Raw genomic sequence first — 21,463 nt, forward strand, 5'->3', positions numbered from 1 at the left:
AACAACTCCTAAAGTTAAAAGTCTACATCTTTCCAAAGTTAAAAGTGTAATTCTCAGTCCATCCAAATGCTGAATGCAATATTATTTCACCTGGGTGTAATAAGCAAAACAATCACTGGGTTCATTCAAGAAAACCCCAAATTTGTTGCTCAGTGTTGCACAAAGTCTTGACTGGCTGTTTTTAACATTGTTAAAAATAGTGGTAGTTCCTCCTCCTGCCAAAATTATGTCTTTGCCTAAGAACCATCTAAATAGTAACAGTCTTCTGGTAATTTCATGAATCTGAGGTGTTAGAGGGGCTGTCCTGTGTGTGTAAGGAAAATGTGCCCACACCCCATTCCTGATCCCTCTCACTGACACCTTGTATTCCAGGGAGGGATTGAGTGTAACCTGGACCACGGTCCCACTATGCAAACCAAGCTCTGCTTTGGGGATTGACTGAGGCAGATGTGCTTTTTCTGCTGTCTCCTAAAGCATCTCCTGCCTGGCCACTTTCAGGGTAGCACAGAAAACCCCAAAAGAAGCCCTAGGTCAAACCTCTCAGAAGCTATGTCTGTGATACAGCACTGCTGTGCAGTAATATTTATTTGGTATGACACATTACAATTCTATAAATATTTTTTAAATATCACATTACTAATTGTTAATGTCTGTGTTTTTATTAACCCTACACCCTTTAACTGTGATGCATAGTAATGTGTGTTATCTTCAATTTGCTTGACCCTGCTGCTCTCCGTGCACAATGCATTGAATTTAATTTTTTTCACATTAGATTTTTTGTCCTTAAGTAGAGGGAACATTGTATTTCCATGGGAAGTTAACATCTGACTCTCATTTCAGAGGCAAGGCATCTCTTGTTCTCCCCTCTCCAGTCCCCTTTCCCTGCACACCTGGTATTTTCCATAGGTTTGAGACCCCTGCAATTTGCTTCTTCTAACAAGGTGCAGATTCTGAAATGCTGTACCTTTAATGAGTGATAATGTAATTGGATAAAAGCTGTGAGGATGAGCAGAGCTTTAAAGGTCACTCTTGTAAGAAGAATTAATGTGTTATACCATTAATAAACCATGGAAAACTGTGGAGCAAAAGATAACATATTTAAGTTATTGTTAATGACATCGAGTTCACTGCTGTATATCTCTGCTGCAAATACAGAAAGTGACTTTTTGAGGTTGCTGAGCAGTATCCCTGTGCATGCTGCATGTGCAAGATAAGCTGTCTTTAGCTGGTGCAGGAGCTGGATGGACACTCCTGGCAAAGGTTTATCCTTTCCTGGAGGACTGCAAGAGGGAAAAGCTCCTGAGCTGCCTGCACAGTCTCCTGCTCACTGCTAGGTCAGGTCCAGCCCAGCCACAGCAAGCAGGGCTCATGGCATGGTGCAGCTCTGGTGAGCTGGAGTGAAATTCCAGGTCACCCTCCAGCAGGAGCTACACCAGGAGAAACCTGGGGAGCCTTTTCAGCAAAGCTACAAAGGTCCCTGATGTGGCAGGGGAGCTGGATCACTGTCTCCTCCTGAGGGATAAACTCCTCCACAAGGAGCCCCTGGGAAGCACTCAGCCTCTTGTCAGACCCCTCCAGCCCTGGAATGGCTGGAGCTGCCAGCACCAGGCACAGGCAGGCTGTCCCAGGTGTGCACAGCCCTCCTTGCTGCTCACACCTGGGCTGTCCTGGCTGTGCACAGCCCTCCTTGCTGCTCACACCTGGGCTGCCCTGGCTGTGCACAGCCCTCCTTGGTGCTCACACCTGGGCTGTCCTGGCTGTGCACAGCCCTCCTTGCTGCTCACAGCTGGGCTGTCCTGGCTGTGCACAGCCCTCCTTGCTGCTCACACCTGGGCTGTCCTGGCTGTGCACAGCCCTCCTTGCTGCTCACACCTGGGCTGTCCTGGCTGTGCACAGCCCTCCTTGCTGCTCACACCTGGGCTGCCCTGGCTGTGCACAGCCCTCCTTGCTGCTCACACCTGGGCTGCCCTGGCTGTGCACAGCCCTCCTTGCTGCTCACACCTGGGCTGTCCTGGCTGTGCACAGCCCTCCTTGGTGCTCACACCTGGGCTGTCCTGGCTGTGCACAGCCCTCCTTGGTGCTCACACCTGGGCTGTCCCTCCTCAGCACCCCTGACTCAAGTGAACCCTTCTCTCTGCACAGCCCCTGGGCCCTTGGCTCCCATGGCACACAGAAATGCTGTGTGTGGCTCAGTTTTGTGGGGACACCAGCCCAGGGCCCCAGGGATTCTCAGCAGGGCTGCACTCAGGCTTGCAGCTCCTCAGCCCTTTCCTGAGCCATCCCCACAGCACAGAAATGGTGCTACAGACTGAGCAGTCACAAATGTCATGGCTCCATGGATGACTTTAAATCCAAGCTTTTCTTTTTGGGAGCAGGCATATGTCCGTGTGCTAAAAACAGAAACAACTTCTCCCTGCTCTTTGCCATTATCTGCAACATCTCAGTGCTAGTTTGGCAATCCTTGGAGCTAAGTTCATTTCGTGTAATGCAGTTCCCCTCTCTGTCAATAATTCACCACCTACCCTAAACAACAATAATTTACATTCAGCTCGCTTCTATATTAATCATTTCCCTGCACACCAGCATCTTGGCAGCTACTGAAAAACATAAGGAGTGCTTGCTTTTATTCACTGTCATGTGCCAAACTGTCTCAAAGATAGCAGGAACCAGGAAAAGCCAAATAGTCTGGAGAAGGGCATGAATTCCAGCTCCTAGGCAAATTTGGCTCTGTTACAGACTGAAAGTACTTTACCTAGACAGCAGCAAAAGCAGCACTAACACTGCTGTTTGTTTGTTTATTTGCTTCCTTTTTAATTTATTCTGACTACATGCAAGGTTGATCAGATGCAAAGGTTAGCAGATGCAAACTGGGGAAGAAACCAGGCAAGTTGGTAAAATGGAGATTAAAAAAAAGAAAAGAGAAATCAGCTGTGCTGGTGCAGGCTGTATTGGCTGTATTCTTCCTTATGCTGGGAAAACTGGAATTACTGGAGTTCCATTGGCTGGGATTACTGAACTGGGTCATTTGATAAAAGCAACGTGGATCAAGTTATTTCATACAAAACTCTGAGTTCCTGGGGTTTTAGCCAATATCTGGCTGTTAGTGCAATTAGCAACAGTCAAACTGCACAGGAACTTTTCTCTCTAGCTGTTGTTCTCCAAGGAAGATGGAGATATCAGTCCCACTCTACCCACAGTCAAGGAAAACCAACAATAAAACCCCAGACCAAGCTAAAATCCTGACAGCAGCACAGCCCTGAACTAATCTGACATCAGCTCCTTCCCCAGAAATGTTTCAAGCAGCAAGACAATGTCCTGCGTTTTTGGCAATCAGCAGATCAGATAGAAGAGTCTAGCAATACAGCAGGGATGTGTAATCTGACATGATTAGACAAGGCTCTTTAGGAACAGAACATTCATAATTGAGACAAAGAAAGAGTATTAATAACACTTTCCTAACACGGCAGTTAGCCATTTTATATTTCCTTTCTTTAATCTTAGTGTTTTTCAACAAATCATGGGATTTAATAGCGTGTTTTGGCAGATTAGAGGATTTATGGCCCAGATGTTTTTTGTTCTAAAAATGGATTAGGGTGTAAAGTTTGCTGGAATCCATGGAACATGTTGAGGCAAGCCGGTCATTTTGTGTGTGATTAGTGCCTGCCTTCTGTCTCACAGTCCCTCCATCTGTCACAATTCACCAATGGATCTGCTTAGATTTAGCCTCATGTCACAAACAGAAGTCCCTTTTCTGGGCAATTTCATATTACAGATTCATTTTATGCCGTTTTTATGCCCTAGTTAAAGGACAGAAAGAAGTGTGTGAGTGTGTGAGTGTGCACGTGTGGGGATGTGCAGGGGAGAGGGAGGTTCATAGATATTAGCCTCTACTTTAATATCTGAAAGCTAGACTGGGCTTGGAGTCTCCCATCAGTATTCTACCCCACAAATCACATGCAGATCGTAATAAGTGTAATCTACGGTACACTAAGGGGAAAAATGACAAAGTGTCACATTTCAAATTAAATAGCATTAGCTGGGCCGGTGATGCTTGTAACATTTTTAGAGGAAATAATTCAGGGACTACTAAGGCTAAGCCCTAGGCTGTGAGTTTGCAGCAAAACAGTGGACATTTGACCCACTGTTAGCAGCAGGAACAGGAGTGGGAATGTAGGTGCGTGTGGCTGAGGTTTCTTGTACATTTATGAATGACAGGTGGTGGTGGGGAGTGTTCTGTGGATGGGGTTTTTCTTCTCAGCCATTCTGCATTTCATATGTATAGCAAACCACCGCCACCTGTGGTTTATTTTAATGTATTCACGGGCTGGAGAAGGGGAAGAATGGAACGGTCTGGTTTGGAGAGTTTGGGGTTGCTGCCATGATCAAAGCTTCCCCCGCCTCGTCCCCAGTTCCATCCTGCTGCACACAAAGCCCAGGGCCAGCCTGCAGTGTCAGGGAAATATTGAGACTGATGGGATCAAATAGCAGCAGTGGGGATTTGGCACTGGGGTTTCTCAGGCTTTGTGTCCAGGTGGCTCTGTCACAACAGCAGCAGAGCACACACAGGTGGGTGGGCATTGCCTTCTAACTCCTTCTCATTAATAATGATAAACTGATCAATGCCACTGCTGGCAGCTGAAGGGTTTTCCTGCACCTTTCTGGCTTTTAAGGTGTCCTGTCTTCTGTCCTGTCCCAGGTTATCTAAATGACCACGATGCTGTCACCAAGGCCATCCAGGAGGCCCGGCAGATGAAGGAGCAGCTACGGAGGGAGCAGCAGGTGCTGGATGGGAAGGTGGCCGTGGTCAACAGCCTGGGTCTCAATAACTGCAGGACAGAAAAAGTGAGTTTCCCACACTCCTTCTGCAGAGGCTCACAGTGTTCTTTTGCCTCTCCCCACAGATGCACAGCTTCTTCCTCCTTCTCATCCTCCTTCTTCTTATTCTATTTTTCCTTCCCCGTTTTTGAAAGGGAGTAGTTCAAAAAAAGTGAAAAGCCAAAAGATGACATGACAGAGAGACCTGAGACCCCTGAGGGAGAGGGGGGAGGAGGCAGAGATAGTTAAAGCCCTCACGAGAACTTTGGAGACCACTAATTCTCTGTTCCAGCCTGTCAACATGCATTAAGAGAAGGTGATCTTGGAAATCTCTGGGTCTAAGTGGAAATCTTGCTTTATGGAAATGCTTACATGTGTTTGTGAGATGAGCTGGATTTGAAAATATTCAAGCTTCTTTGGGAACATAAGCTTTGCTGATACTCAGGCTCAGCTTCTGGGTATTTAGCCTTGTGAGGTCGTCATATATGATATTTTGTGACCATTGCAATGTAGCACTGTCACATCACGTTAGCTGACTGAACAGAAATGAAAAGCAGAGAATTGACGGCACAAACTGCACCAAATATTTGCAGTGAAACTTAGAGGCAGCAGAACGTGGGCCTTACCACTGTCTGCTCTGGGACTGGCCTGTGAAGCTGTGCTGTACCGAAATTCCAGCACTGTGGGTATTCTCCAGTGAAATGTGTGTGTGCCCCCACTGCCCTGCCTGTCACTGAGGTGGGGTGTGCTCCTCTCCTCAGCCAGTGCCTGATGTCTCTGTGTGCACTGCCTTGCACTATGGAGGCAAAGAGACCTGCCCGTGCTGCTGCCCCATCCCCTGTGAGCTCCGTACAGTGCTGCCACCCAGGACACACACCTCAGCTCCGGGGTGTCTCTGCACCCTGTGCTTGGCACCACTTCCCCCTGCTCCTCTCCTTCCCTGCTCTGTTTCCTGGGGAGATACACTGCAAGGTTCCCATTGTCACATTTGGTGTCAGCTATGTTTAACTGAGACCACTTCCACTGGGAGGGCTTGTGCAGTTCACTGAGACGGGCAGGCAAATGGATGGAATGAAAATGATCAGCTATTTAGCAGAAACTTGAAACCCAGTCATCCCGGGAAGCTTGAGAGTCAAACAATATTGTCCAGAATGAGCAGATTGCTGATTTGGATGGCTTGCCATTGTGCCTGCTGTAGATGGAGTTTGATCAATAAGCTGGGAGAAGCCAGCAGCCTGTGTAATGAATGTTAAGTGTACGTGAGGGGCGCGCGCTGCTGCGCTGTGTCCATCGCCTGTGCCGGTGTCAGTGAGGGAGGAATGGCTCCAGTTCCACCACCTTGGAGGGGAAGGGGAAGGAGGGAAGAGGGCAGGGTAGTGGGTATCTGGCAGCACCTCCACTCTGTCTCAGGAGAGCAAGGGAGCTGCTGTGGGGAGACGGAAGGAGAGGGCTGGAGCATGTTTATGGCGTTTCGCAGAGAGGAGCACCAGAAGGGAAGAGGGAAAAGCAGAGTGTCAGATAGAAGAAGAAGTGATCACAAGCACAAAGGAATTTATATTCAAATATTTAAGCATTCTTGAAAGGATGCTCGGAGCAGAAATTCCTTTTCTGTGCTCCCCATGTAGAAATGACTTTAACACTCAGGCAGATGCTAATGCAAAGTGACTCCAGCTATTCCTCGCAAGCATAGCTAAATTGCCCTTATTTGTTAAGCGCATTGAATTCAGCTGTGGATACAGCAGTTGGTTGCATTCAGAAAGCATCTGTACCCTTTTTTTTCTTTTTTCTTTTTTTTTTTTTTTTTTTAAATCCTCCAAAGCAGAGACAACTCTACCTATCTCCCCCCTCTCCTCCCTTGTGCTGGCTGGGAATTGTCAAGTGACAACCGACCAAATCCTTTTGGACAGGAAGCCTTCATCCTGAGTTCTATATACTTGCAAAGCAGGCCTTGTGGTTGGATCAGGAAGCCCATTAAAAGCACTTTGATGGTATGGAAATTCATCTTCATGAAGCACCCAGGCCCCTAAGCAGCATGCTGTTTAGCTGTGGTTACAGATCAGTCATTCACATCGGAGGGCAGTAATTGTGCTGACGGCTTGTTCGGCAGTGGAAGCACATAAAATAATCCTGGGCCCTCCACCATGGCATTGCCAGTTAATCTTCTTTAATACAGATCAGCTGTTGTTCTAACACATGACTTTATGCTGGCTCTAGTGACTCTGCACAGCCTTTTGATTAAGTAACAGGAGTGGAACCATCTGCATTCACTTTATTCTGTTACTTTCCTATTCTTGGGATTCTCCCTATTCCTTCTGTTTTCACTTCACACCCTCAACCTCAGTTGAAGTTTATTTTCCTCTCTAATTCATACCTCCTGCTAGGCTCGTGGAGGGCAGACAGGAGTTCTTTTACAAGGTAGCAGGAAGAAAAAATGGTTTGCTCAATAGAGAATTTTTCTAAAGCAGCTGTAGGCTTTGGGGGTTTTGATACAATTAATGCCAGAACCTTTTTGGGGCTCACTGATTTGAACTCGATGACCTCAGAAATGTTTTCCAACCTAATTGATTCTGTGATTTATTTTAATATGTGAAGTTCATATCCAGACAAACAATCCAACTTCTCTAAAGTTTGTGTATTTTTCCTCTAGGACATTGAGGTTTTCTTACTAAGAGCAAGATTTGAGAGGAAAGCGAGTATTGCCATTTTTAATTAAACTTTATTCTGGTTTTCTCTGTTGTCAGAGGCAGAGAATGAGACAGTTGGGAATTTGGTTGGCAAAAAATAGTGCTACAGTTTTTTTACAGAGTTTCTCTTTTCAGCAGCTCAAGGTCCCTCCACAGGACTGAGTGGCAGCCCCTGAACTTTGGAGACATCGTGTCTGTCACTTTGGCTTCCTGACCAGGGGATGGGAGGTGGGGGTGGAATTAAGATGTAATTATTCTGTTTTATCCTCATGTATATCTGTATATCCCTGGGCACATTAGCACTTAGAGATGCACATTAGTATTTCTAGGTAACAAACGCTTGTTGGGGCTATCCCAGGTTTTACTCCCTTCTTGGTTGCAGTGGGCAGTGTACTTCTGCAGGGCTGTGATTGCCTGTTGAGCTCTTCATTGCAGGAATTGCTTCTGCAGCCTGCCAGTGCAGGGGGCTCAGTGCCATTCCCAGCGCTGTTGGGAGACTCTTGCTGGGGATTTGTCTGCCAGGGGTAGCTGGGCTGGCTGGGGGCTGCAAATCATCTTTGGGAGTCTCTCGTGAAGCTCCTTGGGCTCTTCAGATGTGTCCTGTTTTCTTGCTCATCTTCCCAGAGGGGTTGGTCCCTGTGGACAGCCAGACATGCCAGCTAAGGCAGGAGTCAGACAGGAAGTACAGACAAACTGTATAAAAAGAGTCATACATAAGAAAAGATGTTTTAAAATGGCTAAGATGATTTGGGTGAGTCACTTTTTGGGCATCCAACTTGGACCATCTTGGCGGATTTGATTTTCAGAGGATTACAGTAAAAACTTTGAGCATCACTATGAACACGGATTTTACTAAGACCTATTTTAATTGCAAATGCAGTAAAACATATTTTTACATTACTTTTTTTGGAAGCATTTCCTTGTATAAACGAGGAGAGCGTGTTTTTGTGGTTTCTTGGAAACCCGAGAGCATAGCTTTATTTGTAATTGTCATCTACAGTTAATTATAGCTTGATACACCCCATACACAAACAGTGTTACCTGGGGTAAACAGCACAACAGGCAGCGCCAGCCAGGGAGCTCTGGCCTCTGCTCAGCCCCAGGGCAGCCAGGGAGGAGGGCACAGGCACCGAGGGCCAGCAGGGTGTGCATGCCCCCAGCCCCTGGGGCAGCCCCCACACGTGCACATGGCCAGGCACAGATCCCCTGCTCCGGGCTCAGGGGGTACCCTGGGACACAGGAGGAGCAGGGCACACAGGCAGCCCCTCCTCCTCCTCGTCCCTGCTTTCTGAGGGCTGGCCAGATGTGTGAGGACACCCAGCCCCAGAGCCTTCCTGGTGTGCAGGGATGGAGCTGCACTGCCAGCTGAGTGCATCCCAGTACAGCCCCCTTCCCTTGCTGGGGCTGAACCTGCACTGCAGGCTCTCCCTGTCACTGCTTGCAGCGTGTCCTTTTAAAAGGCTCTGGCATGTTCCTGTCTGCTGGCTTGTGACTAAAGAGCTGTTTGTAACAATATTTACTGCAGCACCGTGAGCCCGAGCCCATTACTCATGCTTATGGAGCACGGGGCTCAGGATGCCTTTGCTCCCGTTCCCAGTCCTCCATCCTCCCCACTCCCACCCCCAGCTCTCCCTCTTCCCCTTAGGAAAGTGCCAAACGTGGGATGACAGTGACCAATGTTGACTTAATGTGGCTGTTTAATAATGAAAAAAGTGTGTCGGTTCCAGCGTGGGTTACAAATGGCAGGAAGTGCAGCGGGTGGCAGCCCTGCAATAATTTTACATCCATCATCCCTCTGATGCCTCGCTGGCTGCCTGATGGATGGGAGAGCACAGTTAACTCTTAGGAACCCTCTGTGATCCGCTGAGCTGAGAGGATTTTGGCCCTGCTCTCCCTTGGGAAGAAGGGCAATATTAAGGATCTCAAACCTGCAGCTCCTGCTGCCTTTGAGGAATAAAACACTGGAGCTCACTTTACTGGACACACATGGAGTAGCTGGTTTAATACATGACATTTAAATTTTTCTTTTCAGTAGAGAATTTTGCTTCAATAACTTTTTTTCCTTCCCCTAATGGTTAGATTTGAACCAGAAAGTCAAGAGAAAATTGCAGGACAGAAGGGCAGGCAGGAGAAGAAAAGAAAAGGGTGGCACAACAGACAAGCCCCAGGCTTGCTGCAGACACTGAGAGGCCGTGGGTCAGGCTAGGCTGGGGAACTTGTGAGGATTGAAACTGGGACCTGATGCAAGCAGGAGAAACCCACTGAAAATTGCCCCAGAGGCAGAGTGCTAACATCATAAGCCAGATCACTTTGCAGGAGTTGAAACCTGCCCAGGTTCATCATCTCTTGTATTTTATGGAAAATTTTCCTTCAGCATTCTCTGGGACTAGCAGAGGCTGTGTCAGGCACAGATACTACACACACTTCTCCCTGCCAGCCCAGCAGCCCTGATGGAGACACCCTGCAGCCAGTCTGTACCTCCCTGGCTCTAGAGCCAGCAGAGCTGGTCAGTGCACTGCTGCAGTGTGAGCAGAGATCCCTCTGCACTGCCCTTGTTCTCTCTCTCCTCAGTGTGAGCAGAGATCCCTCTGCACTGCCCTTGTTCTCTCCTCAGTGTGAGCAGAGATCCCTTTGCACTGCCCTTGTTCTCTCCTCAGTGTGAGCAGAGATCCCTCTGCACTGCCCTTGTTCTCCTGCAGTGTGGGCAGATCCCTTTGCACTGCCCTTGTTCTCCTCAGTGTGAGCAGAGATCCCTTTGCACTGCCCTTGTTCTCTCTCCTCAGTGTGAGCAGAGATCCCTTTGCACTGCCCTTGTTCTCCTCAGTGTGAGCAGAGATCCCTTTGCACTGCCCTTGTTCTCCTCAGTGTGAGCAGAGATCCCTTTGCACTGCCCTTGTTCTCTCCTCAGTGTGAGCAGAGATCCCTCTGCACTGCCCTTGTTCTCTCTCTCCTCAGTGTGAGCAGAGATCCCTCTGCACTGCCCTTGTTCTCCTCAGTGTGAGCAGAGATCCCTTTGCACTGCCCTTGTTCTCTCCTCAGTGTGAGCAGAGATCCCTTTGCACTGCCCTTGTTCTTTCCTGCAGTGTGAGCAGATCCCTTTGCACTGCCCTTGTTCTCTCCTCAGTGTGAGCAGAGATCCCTTTGCACTGCCCTTGTTCACTCTCCTCAGTGTGAGCAGAGATCCCTTTGCACTGCCCTTGTTCTTTCCTGCAGTGTGGGCAGATCCCTTTGCACTGCCCTTGTCCTCTCCTCAGTGTGAGCAGAGATCCCTCTGCACTGCCCTTGTTCTCTCCTCAGTGTGAGCAGAGATCCCTTTGCACTGCCCTTGTTCTCCTCAGTGTGAGCAGAGATCCCTTTGCACTGCCCTTGTTCTCCTCAGTGTGAGCAGAGATCCCTCTGCACTGCCCTTGTTCTCTCCTCAGTGTGAGCAGATCCCTTTGCACTGCCCTTGTTCTCCTCAGTGTGAGCAGATCCCTTTGCCCAGGGTGGGCCCAGGCTGTGTCCTGCAGGCAGTGCCCTGGCACAGCACTGTCACTGTGTGCCCTCTCCCTGCTCTCTGAGTTTGTCTCATGGGGTTCTCAGCCAGCAGGAATTCTTGGGTGGGGACTGCAGCCCTCTCTGTTCGTGCTGTCAGCACAGAGTTTTCAAGTGTCACAAGCCAGGCAGGTGTGGTGTCATCACCCACCCATCACCAGGGTGTCAGACTTCAGTCAGCAGCCCCAGCAGGGTCGGGCATGGCCAAGGAGTCCTGTTCAACAGGGCTGCTGCACCCACTGCCATTCCTCCTGAAACTTCGCACAAATGTAACTTAAAAAACACAGGGCAGGCTTGCAGGCTGCAAAGATCAAAATTGGGTTTGCCCAACACAAAGCAATGAACATTTTGATTTACTTCACCTCAAAGTTTACCCACTTATTATCTGTCCCCCCCTTCCCCTCCTCCTTTTTTCTTTTTTTCTTTTTTTTTCTTTTTTTGCCGTTTGCTTTGTGGAGCTTGTGTATATTTATATTTACAGCCTCTGCATTTAATGGCCACATGCCTTGTTTTCACAGATGGCCAGTGGAAGAACTCCCCTCCCCCTGTTCCTTTAGCAGAGCCTGCCTTTGGTTTTGCTGCTTTTGTCACAGTGCCACTACTCTCAGTTAGCAAGTGCCTACGCATGAGAGGGAGAGATTCTGCAGGGAGGACTCTTTATCCCCCAAAGATTTTAGCTCTTCCTTTTAAAACACTGCTTTTCTTCCCCTCCAGATTGACCATCCTTTATTAAATGCCCAGATCCATTTTTCAAAGACGAGCTGTGGATATTTATGGGTGCCCTCAGTGCCTTGTGGTGGCAGGGATGCAGGGGCAGGGTTGGCTGATGAAAAACAAAGGCTGCAGAGGGAGGGATGGGTTCTGCCCCTGGATGTGTGTGTGTCACAGTCCAGCTGAGGGATGGGTTCTGCCCCTGGATGTGTGTGTGTGTCACAGTCCAGCTGAGGGATGGGTTCTGCCCCTGGATGTGTGTGTGACAGTCCAGCTGAGGGATGGGTTCTGCCCCTGGATGTGTGTGTGTGACAGTCCAGCTGAGGGATGGGTTCTGCCCCTGGATGTGTGTGTGTCACAGTCCAGCTGAGGGATGGGTTCTGCCCCTGGATGTGTGTGTGTGTCACAGTCCAGCTGAGGGATGGGTTCTGCCCATGGATGTGTGTGTGTCACAGTCCAGCTGAGGGATGGGTTCTGCCCCTGGATGTGTGTGTGTGTCACAGTCCAGCTGAGGGATGGGTTCTGCCCATGGATGTGTGTGTGACACAGTCCAGCTGAGGGATGGGTTCTGCCCCTGGATGTGTGTGTGACAGTCCAGCTGAGGGATGGGTTCTGCCCCTGGATGTGTGTGTGTCACAGTCCAGCTGAGGGATGGGTTCTGCCCCTGGATGTGTGTGTCACAGTCCAGCTGAGGGATGGGTTCTGCCCATGGATGTGTGTGTGACACAGTCCAGCTGAGGGATGGGTTCTGCCCATGGATGTGTGTGTCACAGTCCAGCTGAGGGATGGGTTCTGCCCCTGGATGTGTGTGTGTGACAGTCCAGCTGAGGGATGGGTTCTGCCCATGGATGTGTGTGTGTCACAGTCCAGCTGAGGGATGGGTTCTGCCCATGGATGTGTGTGTGTGTCACAGTCCAGCTGAGGGATGGGTTCTGCCCCTGGATGTGTGTGTCACAGTCCAGCTGAGGGATGGGTTCTGCCCCTGGATGTGTGTGTGTCACAGTCCAGCTGAGGGATGGGTTCTGCCCATGGATGTGTGTGTCACAGTCCAGCTGAGGGATGGGTTCTGCCCATGGATGTGTGTGTGTCACAGTCCAGCTGAGGGATGGGTTCTGCCCATGGATGTGTGTGTGTCACAGTCCAGCTGAGGGATGGGTTCTGCCCATGGATGTGTGTTTGACAGTCCAGCTGAGGGATGGGTTCTGCCCATGGATGTGTGTTTGACAGTCCAGCTGAGGGATGGGTTCTGCCCATGGATGTGTGTGTGTCACAGTCCAGCTGAGGGATGGGTTCTGCCCATGGATGTGTGTTTGACAGTCCAGCTGAGGGATGGGTTCTGCCCATGGATGTGTGTTTGACAGTCCAGCTGAGGGATGGGTTCTGCCCCTGGATGTGTGTGTGTCACAGTCCAGCTGTGGGATGGGTTCTGCCCATGGATGTGTGTGTGTCACAGTCCAGCTGAGGGATGGGTTCTGCCCATGGATGTCCAGCTGAGGGATGGGTTCTGCCCATGGATGTGTTTGTGACACAGTCCAGCTGAGGGATGGGTTCTGCCCCTGGATGTGTGTGTGTGACAGTCCAGCTGAGGGATGGGTTCTGCCCCTGGATGTGTGTGTGTGACAGTCCAGCTGAGGGATGGGTTCTGCCCATGGATGTGTGTGTGTCACAGTCCAGCTGAGGGATGGGTTCTGCCCCTGGATGTGTGTGTGTCACAGTCCAGCTGAGGGATGGGTTCTGCCCATGGATGTGTGTGTGACAGTCCAGCTGAGGGATGGGTTCTGCCCATGGATGTGTGTGTGTCACAGTCCAGCTGAGGGATGGGTTCTGCCCATGGATGTGTGTGTGTGTCACAGTCCAGCTGAGGGATGGGTTCTGCCCCTGGATGTGTGTGTGACAGTCCAGCTGAGGGATGGGTTCTGCCCCTGGATGTGTGTGTGTCACAGTCCAGCTGAGGGATGGGTTCTGCCCATGGATGTGTGTGTGTCACAGTCCAGCTGAGGGATGGGTTCTGCCCATGGATGTGTGTGTGTCACAGTCCAGCTGAGGGATGGGTTCTGCCCATGGATGTGTGTTTGACAGTCCAGCTGAGGGATGGGTTCTGCCCATGGATGTGTGTTTGACAGTCCAGCTGAGGGATGGGTTCTGCCCATGGATGTGTGTGTGTCACAGTCCAGCTGAGGGATGGGTTCTGCCCATGGATGTGTGTTTGACAGTCCAGCTGAGGGATGGGTTCTGCCCATGGATGTGTGTTTGACAGTCCAGCTGAGGGATGGGTTCTGCCCCTGGATGTGTGTGTGTCACAGTCCAGCTGAGGGATGGGTTCTGCCCATGGATGTGTGTGTGTCACAGTCCAGCTGAGGGATGGGTTCTGCCCATGGATGTCCAGCTGAGGGATGGGTTCTGCCCATGGATGTGTTTGTGACACAGTCCAGCTGAGGGATGGGTTCTGCCCCTGGATGTGTGTGTGTGACAGTCCAGCTGAGGCTCAGGAGAGCAGCAGCAGAGAGGCAGGGGAGAGCCCTGGGCCCAGGGAGGTGCTGAATGGGAATTCAGACCTGGTTCAGTCCAAGGGACAGAGGTTGGGAACATTCACAGCCCAGTGTGGGTCAGGGAGGACTGCAGCTGTTGGTGCTCTTGGGGAAGTTTTATCAAACCCAATAAAGATGGATCAGCTTCCTCCTGAAGGCAAAACCATACAAGTGATGTGCAGTCCTTTTATGACTCTGGAGTTTTTGGAGTCCTTGGGTTTAAGTTCTAAGCTGTGCCCCACAGCCACGAGATCCTATTACTTCCTGAGGTTTTTTATTATTTTTATGTGATCACATGTCTCAAGTCACTGGGGCTTCAGCACATTCATGACTCAGCCTCAGTGCAGGACCTGTCTCCAGTGTCATGGAGGCTGGGCCTGCTTCTTCTGTGAGCTGTGTCCATTTGGGCTCCTGAGGGGTCAGCCTGAGCTGTTCAGCAGGGCTGGAGGAAGTGTGAGCAGAGGTGCAGCAGCCTTCATCACCTGAGAATTCCTTCTAGGGGAAAATGGGGAAGAAGTGTTCTGTGCTGGCTGTCTTGCTGCTGTGCACTTGAGTCACCCACTGTTTCTTACACAATTGCCAGGAAAGCAGAGTCTGTGTTCTTGCTTTCTCTTTGCATGCAAGCAGACCCTCCTTCCCAGGAAATCCTGTGTGGGTTGTGATTTCCCCCTGGTTTCATTTTGGTGTGCCCCCTGTCCCCAGCTGACGTTTCCTTCCCAGGCTGATCAGCTGTGCCAGCTTTCTGACTGGCTGGGCAGCCCCTGATTAAAATTGCCGTGGCACATTTCGTCCAGAGACCTCAGAACTCCTCACAGTGGTGGGAGAGCATCACTGTCTCCATCCTGTGCAGTTCAGGAAATGAAGGTGCAGTGGCTGAACAATCCACAGGGAGTTACAGGCCATGTCAGCCCAAGGAGCAGGCTGGATGAGAAACTGGGTCATGGAACTCTTAACCTATTTGCAGTCAGCAGATTACAGCTGGATCTGATGAGGTCAGTGCCTCTGCCCGTGCTCTTACAACTTTCCTGAGAAGGAAACTGCCTCTCAGCCTTCTGCTTTCATTCCTTTTTATTCCTTCTTCAGCATCCTGGGCTGGGCCAGTCCTGCGTGCGTTTCATGTGAAAGTCCTGACTTGCTGTGTCCCTCAGAGAGCATGCCGAGGGAAAAGCAGGACCTCAGTGTCCTCTGGAATTGCTGCTTCCCATCCCTTTGTTTCCAAGCCAAATAATGCACTTTATGAATGAACTCATTCTTTCGTTCTTTCTCAAACAAAGAAATAATAAAAGAAAAAACAAAACACAAAAACCACCTTAGGGGCCTGACCCTTGCCAGGTTATTGAGGATTTCCTCTTTTTATTTCAGTGGGCTCTGTCGTGCCTTCAGTGCTTCTAAAGGTACTGACCTGAGAGCCCCTAGAAGCTGAAGCCCAGTGCCACAATAGAGCAGAGAGAAGTGGCTGGGGGAGTTTCAGCCGATTCTCTGGGAATTGGAGTCTGTTCCTGAGAGCAGTCATTGAATCTCTGGGTCTCCATGGTCATCCCCATCTTGTCCCAGTAACTGCCCACGAGGAGGGTCTGTGCTGGGTCTGGGGGCACCTGCAGTGGGTTGCAGAGCAGGGCAGTGATTTCTGGGCACTCCTGGAGCAGAGTGGGGTTTACAAGTGCTATAAACCAAAGGTGTGGCCCCAGCTGATGGAGCCCCAACTCAGACTGCAGGTCCTAATTCTGAAAGGAGCACCATAAAATCAGGAAGAGCCACATATAAAGACTGTTCTGTTATTTTCTTGTTCCTAATGCTGCTTTTAGATTCTGTGGGTGGATTATTCCATGAAAAATAGAGATCTTGGATAAGCAAGACTGAAAGAGCTGAGGGGGTGGTGAATGCATTGTTTCTTCATACTCAACTTTGATGCAACAACAAAAAATCTCCCAAATGATAACTTGCTGTGACATTCTAAATAATCTTTCATCTTCTTTGGTGGTCCTCAGAGTTTATATAATTGGAAGGCTAAACCCCTTCTTTGTTGTTTCTTGCATTTTCATTAGTACAGTAGAAGACTATAAAATTGTGCAGCCAGGAGGGGTTTAACAATTACTGAGTCAACATTTGAAAGTCTCACTCTATTTTATCATTTATGCATGTGCCTTTTATGAGTTTTACAGGCCTGCAGGCGTTGCTTAAGCAAGGTCCCTTGCAGTGGTGGATCTATAACTGCTTTTCTTTATTTTGCTTTCCTTGGTACCATGTGCCATCAGCAAGAGTCACAATTCCACTCTCAGAAAGAAATTACAGGCTAGAGATGGTAATTTTTGGGGAAGATTCAGGAGCGCTAATTTCAGTTGCTAAAACATTTATCAGCCCTACTAAGGAACCTTTGGCAAGTCCCACAACGTGTGACTCAGTTTCCCTTCTGGTAAGCAGTTAATGATCCTGCCTTTCTTTGTGAAATGTTGTGGGTACTTCAGTGCTGAGTGAAGAACACTTGGTGAGACAGAAAAACCCAAACCCAAGTCAAAGATCCCTCTGCAAACAGCTGGCAGTTCTCTTGCAGCAGTTAGAGGTGTGGCAGGATCTGGGCCATGGCAAGGCTTGGGCAGGGGGCACAGTGCCTGCTTTGGACACCCTGGCATTCATGGGCAGGAGCAGAGCCTGCAGTGCAACAGCCCATCCTGTGCAGAGTGTGGGCACAGCTCTCACTGCTGCCAGCTGTGCCCTGGGATGGAGCTGAGGGGTGCTCCCAGTGCCCCCTGAGCCCCCTGGGATGGAGCTGAGGGATGCCCCCAGTGCCCCCATGAGGGATGCTCCCAGTGCCCTCTGAGCCCCCTGGGATGGAGCTGAGGGATGCTCCCAGTGCCCCCTGAGCCCCCTGGGATGGAGCTGAGGGATGCCCCCAGTGCCCCCTGAGCCCCCTGGGATGGAGCTGAGGGATGCTCCCAGTGCCCTCTGAGCCCCCTGGGATGGAGCTGAGGGGTGCTCCCAGTGCCCTCTGAGCCCCCTGGGATGGAGCTGAGGGGTGCTCCCAGTGTCCTCTGAGCCCCCTGGGATGGAGCTGAGGGATGCTCCCAGTGCCCTCTGAGCCCCCTGGGATGGAGCTGAGGGATGCTCCCAGTGCCCCCTGAGCCCCCTGGGATGGAGCTGAGGGATGCTCCCAGTGCCCTCTGAGCCCCCTGGGATGGAGCTGAGGGGTGCTCCCAGTGCCCCCTGAGCCCCCTGGGATGGAGCTCAGGGATGCTCCCAGTGCCCCCTGAGCCCCCTGGGATGGAGCTGAGGGATGCTCCCAGTGCCCCCTGAGCCCCCTGGGATGGAGCTGAGGGATGCTCCCAGTGCCCCCTGAGCCCCCTGGGATGGAGCTGAGGGATGCTCCCAGTGCCCTCTGAGCCCCCTGGGATGGAGCTGAGGGGTGCTCCCAGTGCCCCCTGAGCCCCCTGGGATGGAGCTGAGGGGTGGTCCCAGTGCCCCCTGAGCCCTGGTGCCCTGAGCAGTGCTGGGGGAGCAGGGAGGGCAGGAGGCAAAGCCAGCAGGATGTTTTTGTTTCTCAGACCTTCCAAGGGCTTGCTTCACTTTCATCTGGTAGTGGGAGGAGTTCTGGCAAATGGGATCAGGCTGTTCTACATATGTTTTGACTCTTCTTGTTTTATGTCTCTTCTATGAAAGAGACTGCAACCAAGTTCTTGTCATTTTTAGATCAATGTTTGGTTAAACTACGACAGCTATCCATGACAGAGAGCCAAGGAACTTTTGCAGCTGACCACAAAACAGAGTCTGACTTGTGGTGCTTAGTCATTTCTTATATTTTTTTTTACATGACACACTCCGTGTGTGTATGTGTTTTTGTTCTTTTGAATATAATTAGAGCATTTCTAGGAGTTGTGGTACAGCTCAGTCTTCTGTGGCAGGTTAATTTCTTTGATTAATAAAGTCTTAGAAACTTCTCATCACATTGTGGCTGTTGATGAAGCCTCTCTGGTTATACTTTGAACAACTGGGCTATTTTGACATTGAATGCTCTCTTCAGTATAATCTTCTCTGCTTTACCCATTAGAGTTTTAAATGACCCAGTCAACAGAGCTCTTGCTGCCCCTCCAGAGAGCCTCTCCCACAATCCAACAGAAATAATGACTGGGAACCCCTTCATAAAGAAATAAAATACTGATAAAATGTCTTTCAGCCTGCTGAGGTCTGAAACAAAATTCAGAAATTTGGAATCCCTTCATGTTTAGCAAGAGATGGCTATGTTTCTTCTCCTGGAAGGGCAGGAGTGCTCCTCGCTGTTGGTTTTTGCTGCTTTGGGCTGATTTTTAGAATTGCTTGTCTCACAAGCCGAGTCAGGCTCTGACCAGGGAGCCAGAGCTGGGCTAGGTCAGGCTCTGATCTAGCTCAGCCTCTCCAGGAGCCGTGCCTGGGCTAGCTCAGGTTCTCCAGGAGCCATGCCTGGGCTAGCTCAGCCTCTGACCAGGAGCCGTTCCTGGGCTAGCTCAGCCTCTCCAGGAGCCGTTCCTGGGCTAGCTCAGCCTCTCCAGGAGCCATGCCTGGGCTAGCTCAGCCTCTCCAGGAGCCGTGCCTGGGCTAGCTCAGCCTCTCCAGGAGCCATGCCTGGGCTAGCTCAGCCTCTCCAGGAGCCGTGCCTGGGCTAGCTCAGCCTCTGACCCTGAGCCATGCCTGGGCTAGCTCAGGTTCTCCAGGAGCCGTGCCTGGGCTAGCTCAGGTTCTCCAGGAGCCGTGCCTGGGCTAGCTCAGCCTCTGACCCTGAGCCATGCCTGGGCTAGCTCAGCCTCTCCAGGAGCCGTGCCTGGGCTAGCTCAGGTTCTCCAGGAGCCATACCTGGGCTAGCTCAGGTTCTCCAGGAGCCATGCCTGGGCTAGCTCAGCCTCTCCAGGAGCCATGCCTGGGCTAGCTCAGCCTCTCCAGGAGCCGTGCCTGGGCTAGCTCAGGCTCTGACCAGGAGCCATGCCTGGGCTAGCTCAGCCTCTCCAGGAGCCATGCCTGGGCTAGCTCAGCCTCTCCAGGAGCCATGCCTGGGCTAGCTCAGCCTCTCCAGGAGCCGTGCCTGGGCTAGCTCAGCCTCTCCAGGAGCCATGCCTGGGCTAGCTCAGGTTCTCCAGGAGCCATGCCTGGGCTAGCTCAGCCTCTCCAGGAGCCATGCCTGGGCTAGCTCAGCCTCTCCAGGAGCCGTGCCTGGGCTAGCTCAGCCTCTGACCCTGAGCCATGTCTGGGCTAGCTCAGGTTCTCCAGGAGCCATGCCTGGGCTAGCTCAGGCTCTGACCCTGAGCCATGTCTGGGCTAGCTCAGCCTCTCCAGGAGCCATGCCTGGGCTAGCTCAGCCTCTCCAGGAGCCATGCCTGGGCTAGCTCAGCCTCTCCAGGAGCCATACCTGGGCTAGCTCAGCCTCTCCAGGAGCCATGCCTGGGCTAGCTCAGCCTCTCCAGGAGCCATGCCTGGGCTAGCTCAGGTTCTCCAGGAGCCATACCTGGGCTAGCTCAGGTTCTCCAGGAGCCATGCCTGGGCTAGCTCAGCCTCTCCAGGAGCCATGCCTGGGCTAGCTCAGGCTCTGACCAGGAGCCATGCCTGGGCTAGCTCAGCCTCTGACCCTGAGCCATGTCTGGGCTAGCTCAGGTTCTCCAGGAGCCATGCCTGGGCTAGCTCAGGCTCTGACCCTGAGCCATGTCTGGGCTAGCTCAGCCTCTCCAGGAGCCATGCCTGGGCTAGCTCAGCCTCTCCAGGAGCCATGCCTGGGCTAGCTCAGCCTCTCCAGGAGCCATACCTGGGCTAGCTCAGCCTCTCCAGGAGCCATGCCTGGGCTAGCTCAGCCTCTCCAGGAGCCATGCCTGGGCTAGCTCAGCCTCTCCAGGAGCCATGCCTGGGCTAGCTCAGGTTCTCCAGGAGCCATGCCTGGGCTAGCTCAGCCTCTCCAGGAGCCATGCCTGGGCTAGCTCAGCCTCTCCAGGAGCCATGCCTGGGCTGTGCCTTGCAGGAGTGTTCCAGAGTGTCCCCTGAGCTGGGGACTGTCAGGTGGTGTCCCCAGAGTGTGCTGGGGTGGAGCTGCCTCCAAAGCTGCATTTCCTATCTGAAGAAGAAGGTTCAGCCCATGCCCTGTGCACTCTCAGCTCTGTTTTTCCAAGGGGTGCCTCAAAAATTAAGTCTGCAGCAGAATAACTCCCCTCCCCCATAGTACAGCAACAAGAGAAAATGTTCTTTTATTCTAGCTTGGTGCCAGTGTTTTAAATTTATTCCTGACATTTTAATTCCTGACATGAAAATTTTTGAACTCTAGCATTATGAAGTTGACAGTAAATAGACTTTTTTTTTCTGAGGAAAAACTGTTGACTTCCATTATATATCTGCAATCAATTTGGAAGAAATACAAAGTCACCTTAGTCCTGACTTTTTGACTTCTGACACACTGCTTTGGAAATGAGAGCTGAGTTAAAAACACTGGATCAAGGAGTTTGGTGACACTAAATGCCTGACTGGTTCAGGTGCTTGTTTGAAGGTTCTCCAAGCTTTCTGGATCTGCTGTGCCTGGCAGTGGTGTGGAAACCCTTTTCCTTGGGTGGGCTGAGCCTGCTGCACAAGCTTTCCCTGCAAAAACCAGGAGGGTGACTCCTTGTGTGCTCTCCATGCTGAAGTGTCAGGGCGTAGACAGAGCAGCAGGAGTGTGAGAGGGGTTCACAGTGAAAGTGGATGTGAGGAATAGGAAAGCTCATGTTCCCTAAACTCTGGAAGTGCAAAGTGGAGCAGATTAGTCTTGTTCTAACTCTTCCTGAGAAACTCTTTGTGCAGTGGCTTACATGAGTTGGAGCCATTCTTTGAATTGCAGATGCAGGGCCATCACTTTGCAGGAAGCATTTCTGTATTTGCATTGTTCTTCTTTCTGTTTTCCTGTGTAACACATCCCAGTGACATTATTAGGCTACATGAAACTGTTGCCATGTGGAAACTGAAAGTTTTTTTAGTTTATTGATCTTTTACAGCCAACAGGAGTAGAATAGAAAAAGGAAACAGAAATCTTTTCTTTCAGGAAGAAGCTCAAAAGAATTTTTTCGACTGGAGCCACTTCATTATCATGCCACATCATTTCATTTTCTTAGCTGTGCAAAAGGCACAGTGCCTGAGATTTTGAAATGTTAGTATTGCTTCCCTGAAAGACTTATTTTTAAATGTATGATTGTCAAGAAGAAAGAGAGCTCCTGA

General features: G+C 50.8%; 1 protein-coding gene across 6 annotated transcripts in view; it reads left to right on the top strand.

Annotated features, from left to right (window-relative positions):
* Positions 1 to 21,463, top strand: part of SOX5 (SRY-box transcription factor 5) — a 293,023-nt gene that overhangs the window by 254,500 nt on the left and 17,060 nt on the right. For all 6 annotated transcript variants that reach the window (XM_018919866.3, XM_009095179.4, XM_018919869.3 and 3 more), the window contains one exon: positions 4,697 to 4,842. In XM_018919866.3, the coding sequence (XP_018775411.1) occupies positions 4,697 to 4,842 (146 nt within the window). The remainder of the gene's footprint in view (positions 1 to 4,696; positions 4,843 to 21,463) is intronic.

The sequence above is a fragment of the Serinus canaria genome, chromosome 1A, assembly GCF_022539315.1.
Source record: "Serinus canaria isolate serCan28SL12 chromosome 1A, serCan2020, whole genome shotgun sequence".
In the NCBI taxonomy this organism is placed as follows: Eukaryota; Metazoa; Chordata; class Aves; order Passeriformes; family Fringillidae; genus Serinus; species Serinus canaria.